The 17,468-nt window shown below is 44.8% G+C and overlaps 1 protein-coding gene across 3 annotated transcripts in view; it reads right to left on the minus strand.

Annotated features, from left to right (window-relative positions):
* IL17RC (interleukin 17 receptor C) overlaps positions 1-17,468 on the minus strand; it is a 259,633-nt gene that overhangs the window by 106,445 nt on the left and 135,720 nt on the right. For all 3 annotated transcript variants that reach the window (XM_078661840.1, XM_078661839.1, XM_078661838.1), the window contains 2 exons: positions 17,237-17,367; positions 15,475-15,534 (listed from right to left, as the gene is read on the minus strand). In XM_078661840.1, coding sequence (XP_078517966.1) covers positions 15,475-15,534; positions 17,237-17,367 — 191 coding nt within the window. The remainder of the gene's footprint in view (positions 1-15,474; positions 15,535-17,236; positions 17,368-17,468) is intronic.

A 17,468-nucleotide genomic window follows, 5' to 3' on the forward strand; every position in this document is an offset into this window, starting at 1 on the left:
GACCTGTTCACTACCACTGATCTCTGCATGGTATGCCTGCACTTGTGCTGCCCAACTCCTGGTGAAGGCTGTACCTTCCACCACTGCGAGGGTAGTGCTTTGGGCACCCCACCTGGTCCAACAAGACCACAGTCTGTGAGACAGGTCTATGTCATGGTGCACACGCAAGATCCGTGTTCACCTATGGCCAAAAAATCTGAATCAGGGATCCAGGTAACAGTACAGGTGGGCACTCAAGGCAGGGGTGCACGTCTCTTTCCACGCAGAGGAGTTTTGCATCCCGACAGCTGTATTGCCCCAAAATGTTGCTAGACATCCTTTTGAAATTAGAAGTAACTACTTGAAAAGTCTTTCATAAATCTGTTGAACCACAAGCTGTTACTAAATGTCCCTCTCGAGTCAAGTCTTTCACAAAGCTAGGGTCGATGAAGACATTATTAATGTCCCCCTCGAGTCAGAAGCTACTGCTTGAAAAGTATTTCACAAAGCACCAGTACCTCAAGTCACCACTTTATGCCCCTTTGTAGCCAGATGCAAGTGCTTTATAAAGCTGGGAGTTTGCGGCCACCATTTATACATTTGCATAATCACTTATGTGACTCCAGTGATGTGCTTGTTTCCTATTGGCTAAATAAATATGCTGAAGCTGGTTCATGATGATGAGTCAATATTGTAGCTCTCAATAAGTGTCTTGATTGCTATTGAATACACTGATTTCAGAATTAACAGGTACATGCATCAAAGGATTTTGCGATCGCAAACGGTGCAAATCGCAAAAATCGGCCGTTCGTGATCGCAAAATCCTACTTTGGAATGCATAAAGGTACAAGGACCTCGCAATTTAAGAATTTGCAAATATTTGCGAATTCTCAAATTGCGATTGCATTTAAGGAATCGCATTTTTCGATTCCTTAAATGCAATGCATGAAACATTTAAAAATTTTGATTTCGCAATTAAGGGGAGCAAATTACCATGAGGTTGAACCTCATGGTAATTTGCGAAAACTTTGAAAAATGCACTTTTGTGCAATTTTCAAAGTTTCATGTTGTGCGCACACATGCCCTTAGGGCATGTGTGTGCACAACATATGTGCACAGATTGATTTCAGGGATGTAACAGGGTGTCCTGTGGACACCCCTGCACCCTTGAAATCGCATTTTCAATTTGCGATTCGCTAATTGCTAATCGCAAATTGAGAATTTCTTCCCATTCATTCCTATGGGCCTCTAGGCCCATAGGAATGAATGGGGAGGTATTCCGTATTCCTTAATTGCGACTCACAATTTGCGTGTCGCAATTAAGGAATAATAAGAAATCGCAAATTTTAATGCAATTTCTTGATGCATTGCATTTTGCAATTCCTTAATTGCGATTCCTTATTTTTCGCAATTAAGGAATCGCAAAATGCAATTATGATGCATGTGCCTGACTATTCCTAGGTACCATCAGTCACTGGTAAATAAAAGTGAATTTTTATTTGCAGACCCTTAAGGCCCTGCCCAAGGGCTTTTAAGGCCAGTGTACTATTCACGGCTATCCCCACCTTGTCCAAGGGTGGGGTCATTTGCCCACTACAGGAGCTGCTGATGACAAATGCGAACAGTCAGCTGGCCTCTCCCTAGCCACCGTCCCACGCTTCTACAGGAGCAGAGTGGAGGGAAGGTCCTTCTCATACCTCGCAGTAAAGACCTGGAACGATTTCCCCCTTCACCTCTGGTGAAGCCCAACACTGCACCAATTCAGGAAAGACCTCAAGACCTGGCTCTTCAAATGACCTCAACGGAGCTGCACCCGCCTCCTCCAGCACCTTGAGGCCCTTATGGGTGTGTAGTGCGCTTTACAAACCCCTGATTGATTGATTGATTGATTGAACAGTGCAGTGGGTAGATAGCATACTCCGGTCTCAGGTCCATTTCCTGTCTTTTGTGGTTCTGTGTTGTTCACATTACTCACCTTCTCTTACCCTTACCTAAAGTTTAACTTTTTTTTTTTAACTAATGCATATGAAATGACCAATAAAGTTCACATGAAAGGAAACTGACAGCACGTGCTGTGTTACGAGGAATGTTTAGAAGGGTTTGGCTGTGTTCACAAAGAGCTGTTTTAGGGCTGTGCTGGCAGCAGGCGGTGTGACGTAGGAAGTCTGATTAATAATTACAAGCTCTTTCTGATAACAGAAGTAGCCTGATATTGTAAAGCAGTTATCAACAGGAAATTAAAAGGTTATATTGGTGATCAATACATTATATAAAGGTAAAGGTAAGCGGACCTGTAGGACATCAGATGGTATTAAGCTAACAAGGTGTTCTGTGATACCGCAGAGAAGGCGACAGCGGTACAAGCTCTCGAACATGTTATTGAATTGTGACGTGTTTTATGTTAGCTGATAAAGTCAGCATTGCTCCTGGACTGCCTGTCTTGATTAATTTAACCGCTTAGCTAGGAATACTCCTCTCAATGGGGCCGGTTTACAAAACTATTCTGAGACAAAATCCTAAACTTACTACTTTTGGTATTCACAGAAGGCATTTAGTAGTATTAAAGTTAGGATTTTGTCTTAAGTTTGACTGAAGACAAACTTAAGACAAAGTTAAAACAGACTTAAGAAAGACTTAAGACAGACTTAAGACAGTTTTAAGACACACTTAAGACAAACTTAAGACAAACTTAAGACAGACTTAAGATAGACTTAAGACAGACTTAAGACAAAATCCTAACTTAAGTCTGTCTTAAGTCTGTGTTAAGTTTGTCTTAAATCTGTCTTAAGTTTGTCTTAAATCTGTCTTAAGATTGTCTTAAATCTGTCTTAAGATTGTCTTAAATCTATCTTAAGTCTGTCTTAAGTCTGTCTTAAGTTTGTCTTAAGTCTGTCTTAAGTCAAACTTAAGACAAAATCCTAACTTAAGACTACTAAATGCCTTCTGTGAATACCAAAAGTAGTAAGTTTAGGATTTTGTCTTAAGTTAGTTCTGTGAATCGGGCCCAATGTACCCGACAATTTTTAAAAAGAGAATTGTTGTAAATCCTTACAGAATACAATCAAGGCTGCTGCCAGATGTTTATGGACGGCAATAAGGTTAGAACACATTGGAGTAACAGCTGAAAGAGACCTGAGGACTGATTTACTACGCCCTTGCGTTGTCCGTGCGGCACACAAGGCAATGCAGCGAAACGCAAGAGCGTAAGTGAGATTTAGTAAGCCACGTAAAGCCACCCTGCGTGGCTTTGAGCGGCTTAGTAAATAAAGAGTAACATTAGGTAGCGCCAATCACTGCCTTTCGTTACCCTGCATTGGGAAGACATTACAAAGGTGGAGCGTGGGCGCTCTAATGAAACCACCCATGGATTTTGACACATTCACAGATTTACAAATAATTTTGAATCTGGGAATCGGTCAAAATGGTGCAACTTCCCAACAAAGTTACAACTAGGAGAAATATCTTTGTTCTTCTGCACACGTAGAAAGAGGAAAATGCCTGCAAGGATTGTTTTTGTGCAGGAAGGTATCCCTGCACCAAAACCCTCCTGCCTGTAATGCGGGCACCCTTGCACCATGGCACCTACATTGGCGCTATGCAGGACTCAGTGCACCAGCGCAGAGGTTAGGAATGCGTCATATCTGGTGCATTCGTGCTCTCTCTCTATCCCGTAGAGCAGCAAGTTTTCTTGCTGCTTTGAGTGACTTTTGTGTTAAGTCGGCCCCCAGACGAGGTCCTAATGGGTTCTTGCTGGAGGGGGGAAATAAAGGGACATCCTCTGTATATTGTGCAGGTCCCACTCGCCGATCACCCACATTGGTGGTACCAGTGAGTTTCCCATAGCAACCTATGGCTCCAACATCATACATTCTGTGGGGCCACCCATTGGCCACAGGACAAAGGTGTTGGACGGCACGACCTATTTAGGGTAGGTTAACTGTTCATGACCACTATGTAAACAATGACAGCTGCAGCAGGAATGACAACAACCACTATAAATAGCAAAAGACCTACTGGCAACTCATGCTCATTGTGTGTTTGTTTTGTAGGATAAAAACTATGCTTTGGGAGTTTGCTTTTGTAAACCAAAAATGTTGACCATCTACCATGATAAGGCAGCCAGCTGGTGGGCCAGTTTTTTGCTAAACGAGCTCCTGCTGTGTCGTATCAACCAATTTTGGAGAAATGTTCCTGCTGCATTGGTGGGGATCACTAAATATGGAGGGTGGTTTACTAATAGTCAAGCAGTGGCCCTATGGTTTGATGCACGGTCAACTGTAAGCCACACTAGTCCCTGAGGGGCATATTAACAACGGCCAGCGATAATTATCGCTGGCCGTGCTTAGCGATAATTATATCATCGCAGGCTATCTCTGGAATTTATTGCCCTGGTAGCGCGTTATTAACAACGCGTTACTCCAGGGCAATAAAAATTCCAGAGATATTGAGGTTATCGCCCTTTTGCAGGGAACATCGCTGGTTTTCCAGCGATGTTCCCCGCAAAACGGCGATAACCTTGCTGATACGACCCACAGGGTCGTATCAGCATAAACCGCCCCAATGTTAGGGATAGGTATGTCTGCATTTTAGCAGACATTAGTTTTTGGAGCAAACAGCGGTTTTCTCCAAAAACTAACGTGTGCTAAAATGCTGGGGCAGCCTTCTATCGCGATGTGAACATCAGCGCTATTTGCAAGGTTGTCCATCCGGGGTGCGCCCAGTGATGCCCACTTTGCATCTCATTAGAGATGCAAAGGGGGGGAGTTGGGAAAAAGGGTGCTAACATGCTATTATGCATGTTATCACCCTCTTGTAAATAGGGTGATAGTTTTATCTCCTTTTTTGACTTTTTAAGCCAAAAAAGCAGACATAAAGCCCTTGTAAATATGCCCCTAAGTCTTTTTGACCCAGGTGAATTGTTTCAATAGAACATCTTCTTACGTATGGTGGACTCTGGTTAGTGCGCAGGTCCTCGGGACACCTTTCCAATCTTAAGCATTTCTGTAAAAAGCCATTGCTGTGAGCTGTGTCAGCTATATTGGTTTAAGGAAGAAAACAAGATTACAACTCCCAGAACACATGTAGTTATCAAATAAAAGTCTGGGACTTGGAGCGGGATGTCTTGATGGCATGGTGATGGTTGGCTATCCTATTCCAGCACATACATAGATCTGGGACACAAAACACTTTCTTGATCACACAAAGGGAGGGGCAATAGAATAGGATTCTCAGAAGACACAGAGTCCATTTTAGATGACCAGTACCTCTGTGGCAGACAGTCCCAGAAACAAGTAATTATGTTTATATCTTCACTGCTGAATGAACACAACCAGCTGGAAGCAGGGTATGAGTAAGAATGACAAACTGACAGTGACACTGTGTTATTGCATTGCATTTTACTAGAGCCCTGCCCCACCCCCCGCACTGCCCCAAAGTGCTTTCTTGATATATGAAAATCTATTGAGATATCATTACCTTGAGTCCCTCTGGATACCTCTCCTGACCGTCCTGCGTATGTGCTTTCTGCTAGGAAGGGGCGGCCGCAGTGGTCAGCAGCAGCTGTGGCAAAGCAGCTGCCTTGGTCCTTGGCACCCCACCGGGCTGAAGAAGAGCTGGTGTGGGAGGGCTGTTTGTTTGTTTTTTTGTTTTTTTGTACTTGTATAGCGCACAGCTACCCGCAGTGGGTTTCCCGGCGCTTGTACGAATACCGCAAGGGAACCCTTCCTGGCTTTCCCTGTGAAGTGTCCACTCCTGGGCACCCCTATGGTGCAGACCAGGCATCCCTCGCATTGTGGGGGCCATTGTGGAGACTAAGCAAGCTATTGCCCAGGGTTGCAGCGTGGGACCCATGATCAGAATAGGCACTGAGGCGAGAATACCCGGTCAGGGGAATTAATGAGCCCGAGACCCGCCGAGGCGGGAATCGAACCCTGGTCCCTGGACAGAGCTCTGCATCGAGGTCTGCCTGCTCTAACCATTGAGCCACACTTCTCCACTTCTGCTGTAATTCCAAGGCCCCCACCCCCATTCTACCACTATTCTCTGAAGGATTCTGAGGATCATAGGGGAGTAAAGAGATCCCTAACTGCCTTCACAGTACTTCCTTTTAGTAGGTCCTGTGACATCACAGGTTCACCACGGTGATGTCAGAGCGGTGAACCACGGAGGAGGAACAGCTGCTTATGAAGGACACCCACACGCGCCCTATGTAGAGTCATCCATGGGTGGGTTTCAAAAGTTGAGAGGTGTGTCACCAAGGAGTCTTGAGTGACATCATCCAGACCATGGAAACCCCCAGGATTGATACTGACCCATCCACATCTGGATGTTGCCAATGTCCCCTAATTCCTGACTGCACCCCCCTTATCAGTCAACCCCACAGACCACCTGTAGAGGGACAAAGGGTCTTGCGAAAGGCATGAACAGTGGTTTTAGGTCTCGCCTGTCGATGCGCATGCGCATCGAGCTTGCGAGCCTATTGCGGCTTAAACAACCTTTAACTAACAAGCAAGGAATCGTGGCGATTCCTTGCAGTGCCCGTGACTTTTAAACTCAATGCGCATGTGCATTGAGCTTAAAAGCGCGTGCACATCAGTTCCCTCAGCCGCAATCGCCGTCTGTTCCCTCAGCCGCATTCCTCCGACACCTTTTGAAGTGAAGCTTAGCTTCACTTCAAAGGCCCCGGCTTCTTCACACCCACATGCCGCTCTCCCCGCTCCGCCCCCTCCCCTGCCCGCCGTGTGCATTTCTCCTCCACCCCCTCCCCACAGCAATGCCCTCCGTCTTGTTTGTTTTTTTTTTTTTTGCATTACCATTACCATTCTATGATTTAAACACATTTAATAATGTGAGGAACATAATTCAAATAAGGTGAATCACTGGCACATAGAGAGTTGGTAATCTATGATGCTCGGTCCACAGCCTATTTTTATGCAGGCATTTTCAAATGCGAGACGTTTATTAAAGCAGAATGTGGTGCGATAGCACCGTCGACTGAGAGCTGGCTTCTGAGGTCTGTGCACAATCTTTTCGTGTCACACAAATTTAAATCCTAGCAGGGTCGAGTCAGCATTTTATTCTTCTGAAAAGCTCAGTAATAAACCCTGGAGCCTCGTTCAGCTAGTGGTAAAAAAACACCCATCATCGTTGGGCTCTGTTTTATGTTTAACTAAAAATCCCACAAATGTGTAGGCTTTCACCCTTTCTGCTTTGTTATGAAGTTTGTGTTTATTTCGGCTATTTGTTGTCATTTCTAATTCAATCTTTTTGGGCGTATGTTGCCTAAACATGCCTTGCCATAGACAATGTTTTGTTGGGGAGGGGTTCTGTGTGCATTCCAAATCCGTGTGAGTGCGCAAGCTCCTCATAGCCTATCAGCGAGTTTGTCGGTACGAGTTTTCTTACATGTCTGTCATGCGGTTTCCGAGAACAAGCTCTCTCGTCTTCTTCTAGACAAGTCCCTGTATTTTAGCACATATTTAGTTCTTTACTTGAATTACATCACACCAGTTCCACTTGTTATGATGCTCCAGGGTGCGCGCGCCATTTTTGTATGCAAATTCCGAATTTCCTTCTGCGAGGGGTTTGCTGAAATACGTAAAATCCCGTTGCAATGAAAAAGAACGAGCCGAGTGCCCGAGAACGTCTCATGGTTGCTACTTTTTCTGCACAGCTGGATACATCGGAGCCTAGCACGCAGAGGCGATTACATATTTTGTAGCGGGAAACACCTCCCCCGTGCCCCTTTCAACTGCAGCATCCTTACGCCTACATACAGCCGTGGGCTCCAATTGCAGAGCACTTCATTTATTTATAAGGAGAAGTGGAATCCATATTTTTACATATAAATGTACCTTTTAATACAAAACTCCAGATTCATTATATAATAAACTCTGCTTGTTGCCTTCTTGCATTTTTTATTTAGCAAACTCTTAAATGATATCATGCTTTACGTTTGCACCTACTGCTCTATAACAATGCACCTCAGTGTAAACCAGGGACCCAAATGCCTACTGTGAATGCATTTTTGTGAAACTCTTTTGTAACTACGATGAGCCAAAATATAATTTAGAAGGGTGCTTCACATCTCAACGCTGCAAGATCTTTGTATGCGTCTAGAATCATGCATTTTTAAATGTAAACCGGATGCTCTACAACGCGTGATTTGCTTCTATTGAAAGCCAACACACCTTGCATACACAAAATATTCACTTATTCCAAATTATTAAAACATTTAATATAGAAGATATACATGCACTAAATACCACCAACATTCTTCATCTCATTCTTTAAAATCGTATTTCCTTGGGTTTGTTGTACAACACTGAGTGACAATCAAACATTTCAAAGTCCAATAAAAATTACTATCAAATGCAAAAATGCCTTGAACATTTTTTGTAAATTGAGAAAAGACAAATAGACAAATTAGCTTTTCAAATACATAAAGACATTAACAACTTCCCCAAAGTATTTTTTGCTTAAACTACTGCAATTCAGCATTGTAAAGACAAGAGGGACTTATTTCACAGGGGGTCACACAATGACTAAGCGGATCCCTAGCTGACTTCTTCAACATTATGAACATTTGAACGGTATTTCCTTTCCGGTATTTCCATATGAACGGTATTTCCTGCCTCTCGGAAGCCCGGCGAGGACCCACAGGCGGCCGTTGTACATTTGTACCCTAAAAACCATTGTGTGAGGGGCAGGGATCCACTTGTGTTTGCACTTCGGTTGCCTTTGAAAATAAACGCTGTCACCCTCACTCACCCTCAACACCTCACCCTCACTCACCCTCAACCCCTCACCCTCACTCACCCTCACCCACCCTCACCCACCCTCACCCTCACTCACCCTCAACCCCTCACCCTCACCCACCCTCACCCACCCCCACCCACCCTCACCCTCACTCACCCTCAACCCCTCACCCTCACCCTCACTCACCCTCAACCCCCCCACCCTCACCCACCCCCACCCACCCTCACCCTCACTCACCCTCAATCCCTCACCCTCACTCACCCTCAACCCCTCACCCTCACTCACCCTCAACCCCTCACCCTCACTCACCCTCACTCACCCTCACTCACCCTCAACCCCTCACCCTCACTCACCCTCACCCTCACCCTCACTCACCCTCACTCACCCTCACCCTCACTCACCCTCACCCACACTCACCCTCACCCTCACTCACCCTCAACGCCTCACCCTCACTCACCCTCAACCCCTCAACCCCTCACCCTCACTCACCCTCAACCCCTCACCCTCACCCACCCTCAACCCTTCACCCTCAACCCCTCACTCACCCTCACTCTCACTCACCCTCACTCACCCTCAACCCCTCAGCCTCACCCTCACCCTCACTCACCCACAACCCCTCACCCTAACTCACCCTCAACCCCTCACCCTCACTCACCCTCACTCACCCTCACCCTCACTCACCCTCACCCTCACTCACCCTCACCCTCACTCACCCTCACCCACACTCACCCTCACCCTCACTCACCCTCAACCCCTCACACTCACTCACCCTCACCCTCACTCACCCTCAACCCCTCACCCTCACTCACCCTCAACACCTCACCCTCACCTACCCTCACCCACACTCACCCTCAACCCCTCACCCTCACTCACCCTCAACCCCTCACCCTCACCCACCCTCAACCCTTCACCCTCAACCCCTCACTCACCCTCACTCTCACTCACCCTCACTCACCCTCAACCCCTCAGCCTCACCCTCACCCTCACTCACCCTCAACCCCTCACCCTCACTCACCCTCAACCCCTCACCCTCACTCACCCTCAACACCTCACCCTCACTCACCCTCAACACCTCACCCTCAACCCCTCACCCTCACTCACCCTCACAACACATATTGTGTTACAATAGGTGTCACATTTGCGAAAGATAAAACTTTCTAGAGATGTAGCATAACAACCAGAGCTGCCATAGAAGTCACGTAAATACAAAACATGTTGCATTCCAAATGCTATAGGTGTCACTCATCCATTTGCAAAACGAAAAATGTCAAACTCTTCTATTGCGAGACCTATTGCATTTTCAATGCTTGTTTCATCTTCCTTCACCTTCCGCAGCCCCATCACATTATTTTTCTAGATGTACCCTGCTTCCTTCTCCTCCCTCTTAGCGCCTTGATAGCCCTGCACGCTCTCACCATGAGAGAGCACAGACACGTCTCGGTGCCCCGAGCATGGCAGAGACCAGCTGTCTCTCACAGGTATGCACAGACCCAAGAAAGCAGGCAGCAAGTGCTGCACAACACTATGTGCCCTGGAACTCCACTGCCCCTCTTAGGGCTGCAGTGAAGGTGGGGGCGTGGGGGTGGAGAGGAAAAGAAGGAGGAAAGGGCAGTTTATCATCAGCTATTCCACTGCCCCTCTCAGGTCTGCAGGGAAGGTAGGGGGCATGGGGGTCAAAGAAGAAGGAAAGGGCAGTTTATCATCAGCCATTTCACTGCCCCTCTCATGGCTGCAGGGAAGGTGGGGGCATGGAGGTGGGGAGGAAAGGAGGAGAAGAGGGCAGTTTATCATCAGCTATTCCACTGCCCCTCTCATGGCTGCAGGGAAGGTGGGGGCGTGGGGGTCAAAGAAGAAGGAAAGGGCAGTTTATCATCAGCCATTTCACTGCCCCTCTCATGGCTGCAGGGAAGGTGGGGGCGTGGACGTGGGGAGGGAAGGAGACAAGGGCAGTTTGTCATCTGGCATTCCACTGCTTCTGTCAGGTAACAGCAATGCCCATCTCCTGGCACTTCCTTCAGGTCCCTGAGAGCCAGGAGAGACAGCAAAGATGGGAGCAGCTCTCCCGGGTCTGACGTAAGAGCAGAGGAAACACACTTTGGGCCCGATTCACAGAACTAACTTAAGACAAAATCCTAAACTTACTATTTTTGGTATTCACAGAAGTTAGGATTTTGTCTTACGTTTTAAGACAAACTTAAGGCAGACTTAAGACAGACTTAAGACAGACTTAAGACAGACTTAAGACAGACTTAAGACAGACTTAAGACAGATTTAAGACAGACTTAAGACAGACTTAAGACAGACTTAAGACAGACTTAAGGCAGACTTAAGACAGACTTAAGACAGACTTAAGACAGACTTAAGACAGACTTAAGACAGACTTAAGACAGATTTAAGACAGACTTAAGACAGACTTAAGACAGACTTAAGACAGACTTAAGACAGACTTAAGACAGACTTAAGTTAGGATTTTGTCTTATGTCTGTCTTAAGTCTGTCTTAAGTTTGTCTTAAGACAAAATCCTAACTTCTGTGAATACCAAAAGTAGTGAGTTTAGGATTTTGTCTTAAGTTAGTTCTGTGAATCGGGCCCTTTGTTTTTCATTGCTCCGATGAGAGCAGTGACTAATGCAAATGGATTCCAGAGAAAAAAACACCTCAGGGCGCTTTGAGGTGCACATTTTTGTTTTCATAAAGTAAACATGAGGGCTTATTGAGCTGTCAATGTTTTACTAGAAGTAAAGTAGAGTGCCCCTCCATCCTGCTGACTGAGGTCTGGGAAGCTCTTGAGTGTTGCACTGGTGCGGAACTAAACATACTTCAAGGTCTGGTGCGCCAATGCAACTCTACCAGACAGGACGGTGTCCGGATGAAGGCCCTTTCTGGAACTATGCCGAAACACAGGAGATGAGAAGACGTGACTGTGGTTCTGATAAAAAAAAGGTCTGAGAGTAAACCACTGCAGGGGCACTGATGGAAATGTGGCCAAAAACAACTTGTGGTGACCTCAACAACCAATATATTCTGAAATATTGACTTTAAATGGGACTTTGCAATGTGTGTACAACTGTGCAAGACCATGTTGTGTTTGATGCTAGTTCAAATGGATGCACTTTATAGATTATTTTTTGTGCTTTCATGGCTTTGAGCTGAAAATAAAAAGTACATCATGATTGACGTATTGATTATACTATTGATATGCAGTTTTGTCTGATACTCTATTAATGAAAGCCTGTTCCGTGTAGAAAGCTGCCCCCCTATCATCAGGTGATATTTCCTGTATTAATCATGAACTAAGGGGCCGGTTATGATGGCGGACGGACCTGAGTCCGTCCGCCACCGTAGAGCAGGAGGGAACCTCCCCATTGCCTGCGGAGTTCCCTCCTGTGCAATTAGGATGTGACCGCCACCCTGGCGGTCACATCCTCTATTTTTACCATTGCGGCGGGTGCGGCTTCAAGCTGCATCCGCCGCAATGGTAAAAATGCATACATTGCATTTGTATGCAGAAAGCGGCAGGCACCGTGCGGGTGCCTGCCGATTTCTGCATACAAATGCGTACCCCCCATGTGCACCCCCCACCCCCCCTTCACCTAGGGGGCCCGCAACGGGCCCCGTAGTGAAGTTACCCGCCGCAGAAAAGCATTGTTTAAAGCCCTTCCTAATATGGCGGACGGTGTCTGAGAGACACCGCTACCATATTAGAGCTTTTCCGCCGTGGTTGTAAGCCAACCGCGGCGGAAAAGCTGCGGACGGAAACCAGGACCCACCAGCCATCCTAATGTGGCGGTGGGTCTTTGGTGGGTCCGCTGCGGTTTTTCTGCATCCTCCGGGCCGGCGGTGGCTTCCGCCGGCCCGGAGGATGCGGAAACACCGCAATCATAATAGGCCCCTAAGTACCAACAAATGATGTGCTCCAAGCTGCAGAGAAGTCAGCAGATGCAAGGGGACTTTTGTGTCGATCTAATGAAGAGAAGCTTTGTTTAAAATAGCCCCTGCATTTTAAACATATCCAGGTTATAGGCAGTTGAAGCCTTGCCTTGGTACACTCAGAGTGGGAGGCATAAGCTTCCTCCTTCGATCAGTGTTGTCATTTGGTCTTATGCCCCCCAGCAGCTCCAAAGAACAGTGAGTTGCTTTACAGACAACATTGTTATTGCAGAAGTTGCACCTCAGACAAAGAAAAGAATGATGTATGTGGGACAAAGTTTGAAACGAGAACAGAAAATCCAATACCTGGTGGAGAGGGGAGATGCACAGTGGAAAGATTTCATTTTGAAATGCTAGGCAGACATATGTTTTTGTCTGCACTTCATACAGTTACACTCCCCATTATTCAATTTTACCCATTATATTTGGCGGTACTGCGAGGTAAAGTGATATGTCTACAATCATAGAACATTTGTAGTCAAATGCCAAAGCCTGGATTCTGAGTGACGTCACAGACAACTCGAGGTTTGCTCTCATTGTCTAGCAGATGTCACTTAGAGCTGCTTGGTGGAAAACACCCCTGCTGTTACCCATCTATAACTCTCCAAGTTCATGTGTCGTTTTTGACGCGAGGACACATTTCGCACCAAAAAATAGCATGCAACACAAATGCTGCAACAAGAGCCGCCGATGTTCTGGTTGTAGGTATTGTTCCTACACTCCAGTCCTATAGGTTTGCTGCAACCGGCGATGTAATTACCCAGTGTGGCGTAATGGTGTAATATTAGAATTTCGTGTAACACGAAACTCCAGAAATTATGCATGTTATGTTAGCGTAATTTAAATTTCCCTCAGTTCTATAAGGCGCAAATATCTACCCTCTGGTTGACTGCAGCAGTCGAAACACCGGTGCAGGCTGGGAGCAATGAATTAAGAGTAGTCAACGCGCTCCAATCACGATGACCTGATTCACGTTATCTTGTCTTCAATAAATGCGAGGTGAAGTAAGCAGACTCTCAGGTGAGTCTGGCCACGCGAGACAACAATAGCTAAGAGGCTCTTACATGTTAAAAGAAAACTTTTCATTGGGTTGGCCCAATAGAGAGTATATTTGATGGAAGGAAGAAAGACATTATTCTTTAAGTGTTTATTTCACTGCCTTTAAAAAGGTCCAGAATGCAAATTCGCCTGTTGGCAGGACCAAATATGTCCTCAACTTTGCTTTGACTGCTGGCCAGTGGTCCATTTTCCTCAATGCCCCGTACGCATCGTACAAGATACCTGTAGTATTCACATCCAACTTGACCTTGCCTTTCAATTCTGACAAAATCTCCATTGATCCTATCACTTTATCTAAAGAAGTCAACACAATTCAAATATAGTTTGGATGCCTTATACACTCTTCTCAACTATTCCACAATTTAACTTTTCTTTTCGCTAAGTGGGCTCTCAATGTTGTCCACTGCATCACATTCCCAGCTGTGCGCCTCATTTCCAACTCTATAAATTCTACAAACATTTAGCAAAACACTTGTCCCTCTGAATTTACCAGTCTTACATTGCATTCATTTGTACACCCCCACTTGCTAAGCACTCATTCCCCATTTGTCAGTCCCAGCCTGATAGGTTTTGATTTTTCTCACCATTTCACTCATCAGAATTCCCTCGTCAAGAAATTGTTACCCTTCCACTACTCTCTTTCATTCTCTTGCATTTCCTATAATAAAAACTTTAAGCTCCAATCTTGCTTTAGTTGAAATGAAGGATGGAACCATGAACACTGAAATACATCTCATTTCAAATTAATTTAGTTTCATGTCAGAATACTGTGCTCTACAGTTATCTTACAAAAATACTGTTCAACTGGGTATATAGTTGTTGGTATTAACTGCAAGAGGGTGCCTTTTTAAATTGTTTATATTTAGGATATGATATTAATGCCAGACGATAAACCAATAATATAATTCTGGTACCATACTACTACTCAATATTTTCATTTTCTATTTTGGGTGTACATTGTGTTTACCTCAAAACTGCTACAGCTACTATAGTTTGCATAATTCCACACTGAAAGTCTCTGCTCTCTGTTGGACCTTCACATGTGGATGTAACAATGCACAGGTTAAATGTGTTTTAGGCACATTAGTGACAAGACACTTTTATTGGGGTGGGACACATGAGCCAAGCCAATATGCAGCCAGCAAAGCATTCTTCCAGTTAGTGTTAAACTTATACTGTTGAACAATTTACAGAGCAGCACAACTGTTTCCATAATATCTAAAGTCTAAACACTATCTGTTTTACTTCCTCGGTCCATATCTGACTATTCTGTATGCAGGCCCATTTTTTTGTCCATAAAATAATGAATATTAATTTTCATAATTTCATAAATCATATCTGTGAGGCTCTGGCAGTGGCCAACATCATAAAAATCATGGCAATGTTTCAAGCTTGTTTCCTTTCCAGTAAAGAATTGGCTTGGTAGTTTGGTCTGCCCTGTTCCCATGATGCACTGGGCCAGGGACAGACTAATTTGCATGTAGCCAGGTTCTGAACTGGGATGGTGCAGTGAGCTAAAAAACGGTGATGGATCAAGCCCTGATCTGTTGACTGGGTAGGAGTGTTCTGATTAACTCAGATACTCTGTCCATCACCACCCCCTTTTTGAAATCAATTTAAATAGGACACACCTATTCCCATTGCTCTCCAAATGCAAACAGAACAAGAAAAAAATCGTTATAACTAGGAAGTCAACCAGGCGCGCGCTTTCAACTGAATCAAACAAGCATTGGTCTGAGATCATACGTACCAGTATGCAGAGACAGGGAACAATGTCTGAATGAGAAATCGTGTAATTTATATCTCCAGACTGTAAAAGAAACAAAAAGGAATATATTTGGGTTGAAAAGAGATAGATTAATGACTCTTTCTGCTAAACATATTTTTGCCACTGTGTACAGAAGGTCACGGTGCCCTATAAGGCTGTGCTCAATGGGCCCGATTCACAGAACTAACTTGAGACAAAATCCTACATTTACTACTTTTGGTATTCACAGAAGTTAGGATTTTGTCCTAAGTTTGTCTTAAGACAGACTTAAGACAGACTTAAGACAGACTTAAGACAAAATCCTAACTTCTGTGAATACCAAAAGTAGTAAGTTTAGGATTTTGTCTCAAGTTAGTTCTGTGAATCGGCCCCAATATGTTTATGCTACTTGCAGGTTCACTTCCCAAATGTCCACCAGACACAGGCATATGCAAGATATGCATTAATATGCAAATCCGTCCCATCTGCTTCCTGACCATCCATGCATAAGTGATCCTGCAACTTGTGCAAAGACCGTATAGCCCTATAACACACTTTAGGTACGGTAATCAAGTTAAGGGAATAAGTTGATGGGGACTCTGAGATTTGCCGTTACACTCCCTTTCCAACAGATGAAGAGCCAGAAACAACTCTGTCTGTCAAAGGGAGAGGAGTTGTCCTAACAGCTAGGGTGGTTGTCCTCAAATCTGGGGAACTGGGTTCGAGTCTCGGCAATGACGCTGAACTTCCTGTGATTCTGGGCAGATCACTTAATCTCCCCGTGCCTAACAAAAATGAATGTGTCCTCATGTAACGCAACTGGTGCTATGTAAACCGCTCTGATACACGATTCGGGTCAAGTTCGCGCTATATAAAACGCCGTTTTTTAAAAATAATAATTGTACATCTATATCTGATAGTCCTATTGTCTAGGTCTTTCAACAGAACCATGGTTGGCTCAGTGTGGTAAGGGAACGTTTGATTATTTCACATGAGCAACATATTTACTTTATGAAGTTTCCCATGTTCAAACATGTGTCTGAAGAAGACCTATTTAACTATCCATTAGAGGGCCGAAACATGTCAACATTGTTTAAAGGTGGACTAGAAACTTACTTATTCCAGGCTTCTAATGTTGGTCTGCATAAAGAAAATGAGAAAATCCAGGATCATTGTCGTTTGTTACGACTTCTGTCTCCTGCTGACTAATCTCACCTAATCCTTCCACTACACGTCTGAAGACAATCTTGTTAAGCTCAATTTAAATTTTCTTCTTAAGCTAAAATCCTAAATAATGTCAATTTACACCTCCGTGGGACAATCGCCAGAATTCAGCATTTGTTTGCAGATCAACACATGATTATTTGTACATATAATTGTGAATTTTGATAATCAGTTTAAGGTAGGGATTTTCCCTTTTTACTTAAAAAATATAATGCAGCGAAAAGACAAGAACACTCTTGCTTACTGAAGTATAGTTGTCCAAGATGCTAGATTGTTTCTCCCCTCAATTAAGGCCGTTTTCTGCAATCTGGCTCCATCTTGTGGCCTTTTGTGGTGCCACTGTAAGGCAGCTGCTGGCAGTGACTTTAATATAGCACCTGCACCATCAGGAGGAAATTGCACTACTGTGTGTTCATTAAATCACTGACCCACCACTTTTGAATCCTATAAACCCAGCACCTTCTAATATTTGGTTTTCTTTTGATTTTTCCCTGAATTGGTAAGGCAGCCATCGACCAGAGAAAGGGGCCCCAGTACTCACCAGTCCGTGGCTGCGGTTCAGCACTTCCCCGCGGTCGTTGTGCTCCAGCCGCAGGCTGTATGTCCGGTTTTTAGAGCCGTTGATGTGGATAAGGAAATCATCATTCTGGAAGGACAAGATGGGCGTTGGAACTGCAAGGATAAATGCACCAGGTCAAAGTGAGCCTCTGCGAATGACAATTAACCGTCACAAAGAGCTTAAATCTACATTCTAAATTAATATTTATAACCAA

The sequence above is a fragment of the Lissotriton helveticus genome, chromosome 9 (assembly GCF_964261635.1).
Source record: "Lissotriton helveticus chromosome 9, aLisHel1.1, whole genome shotgun sequence".
Lineage (NCBI taxonomy): Eukaryota > Metazoa > Chordata > Amphibia > Caudata > Salamandridae > Lissotriton > Lissotriton helveticus.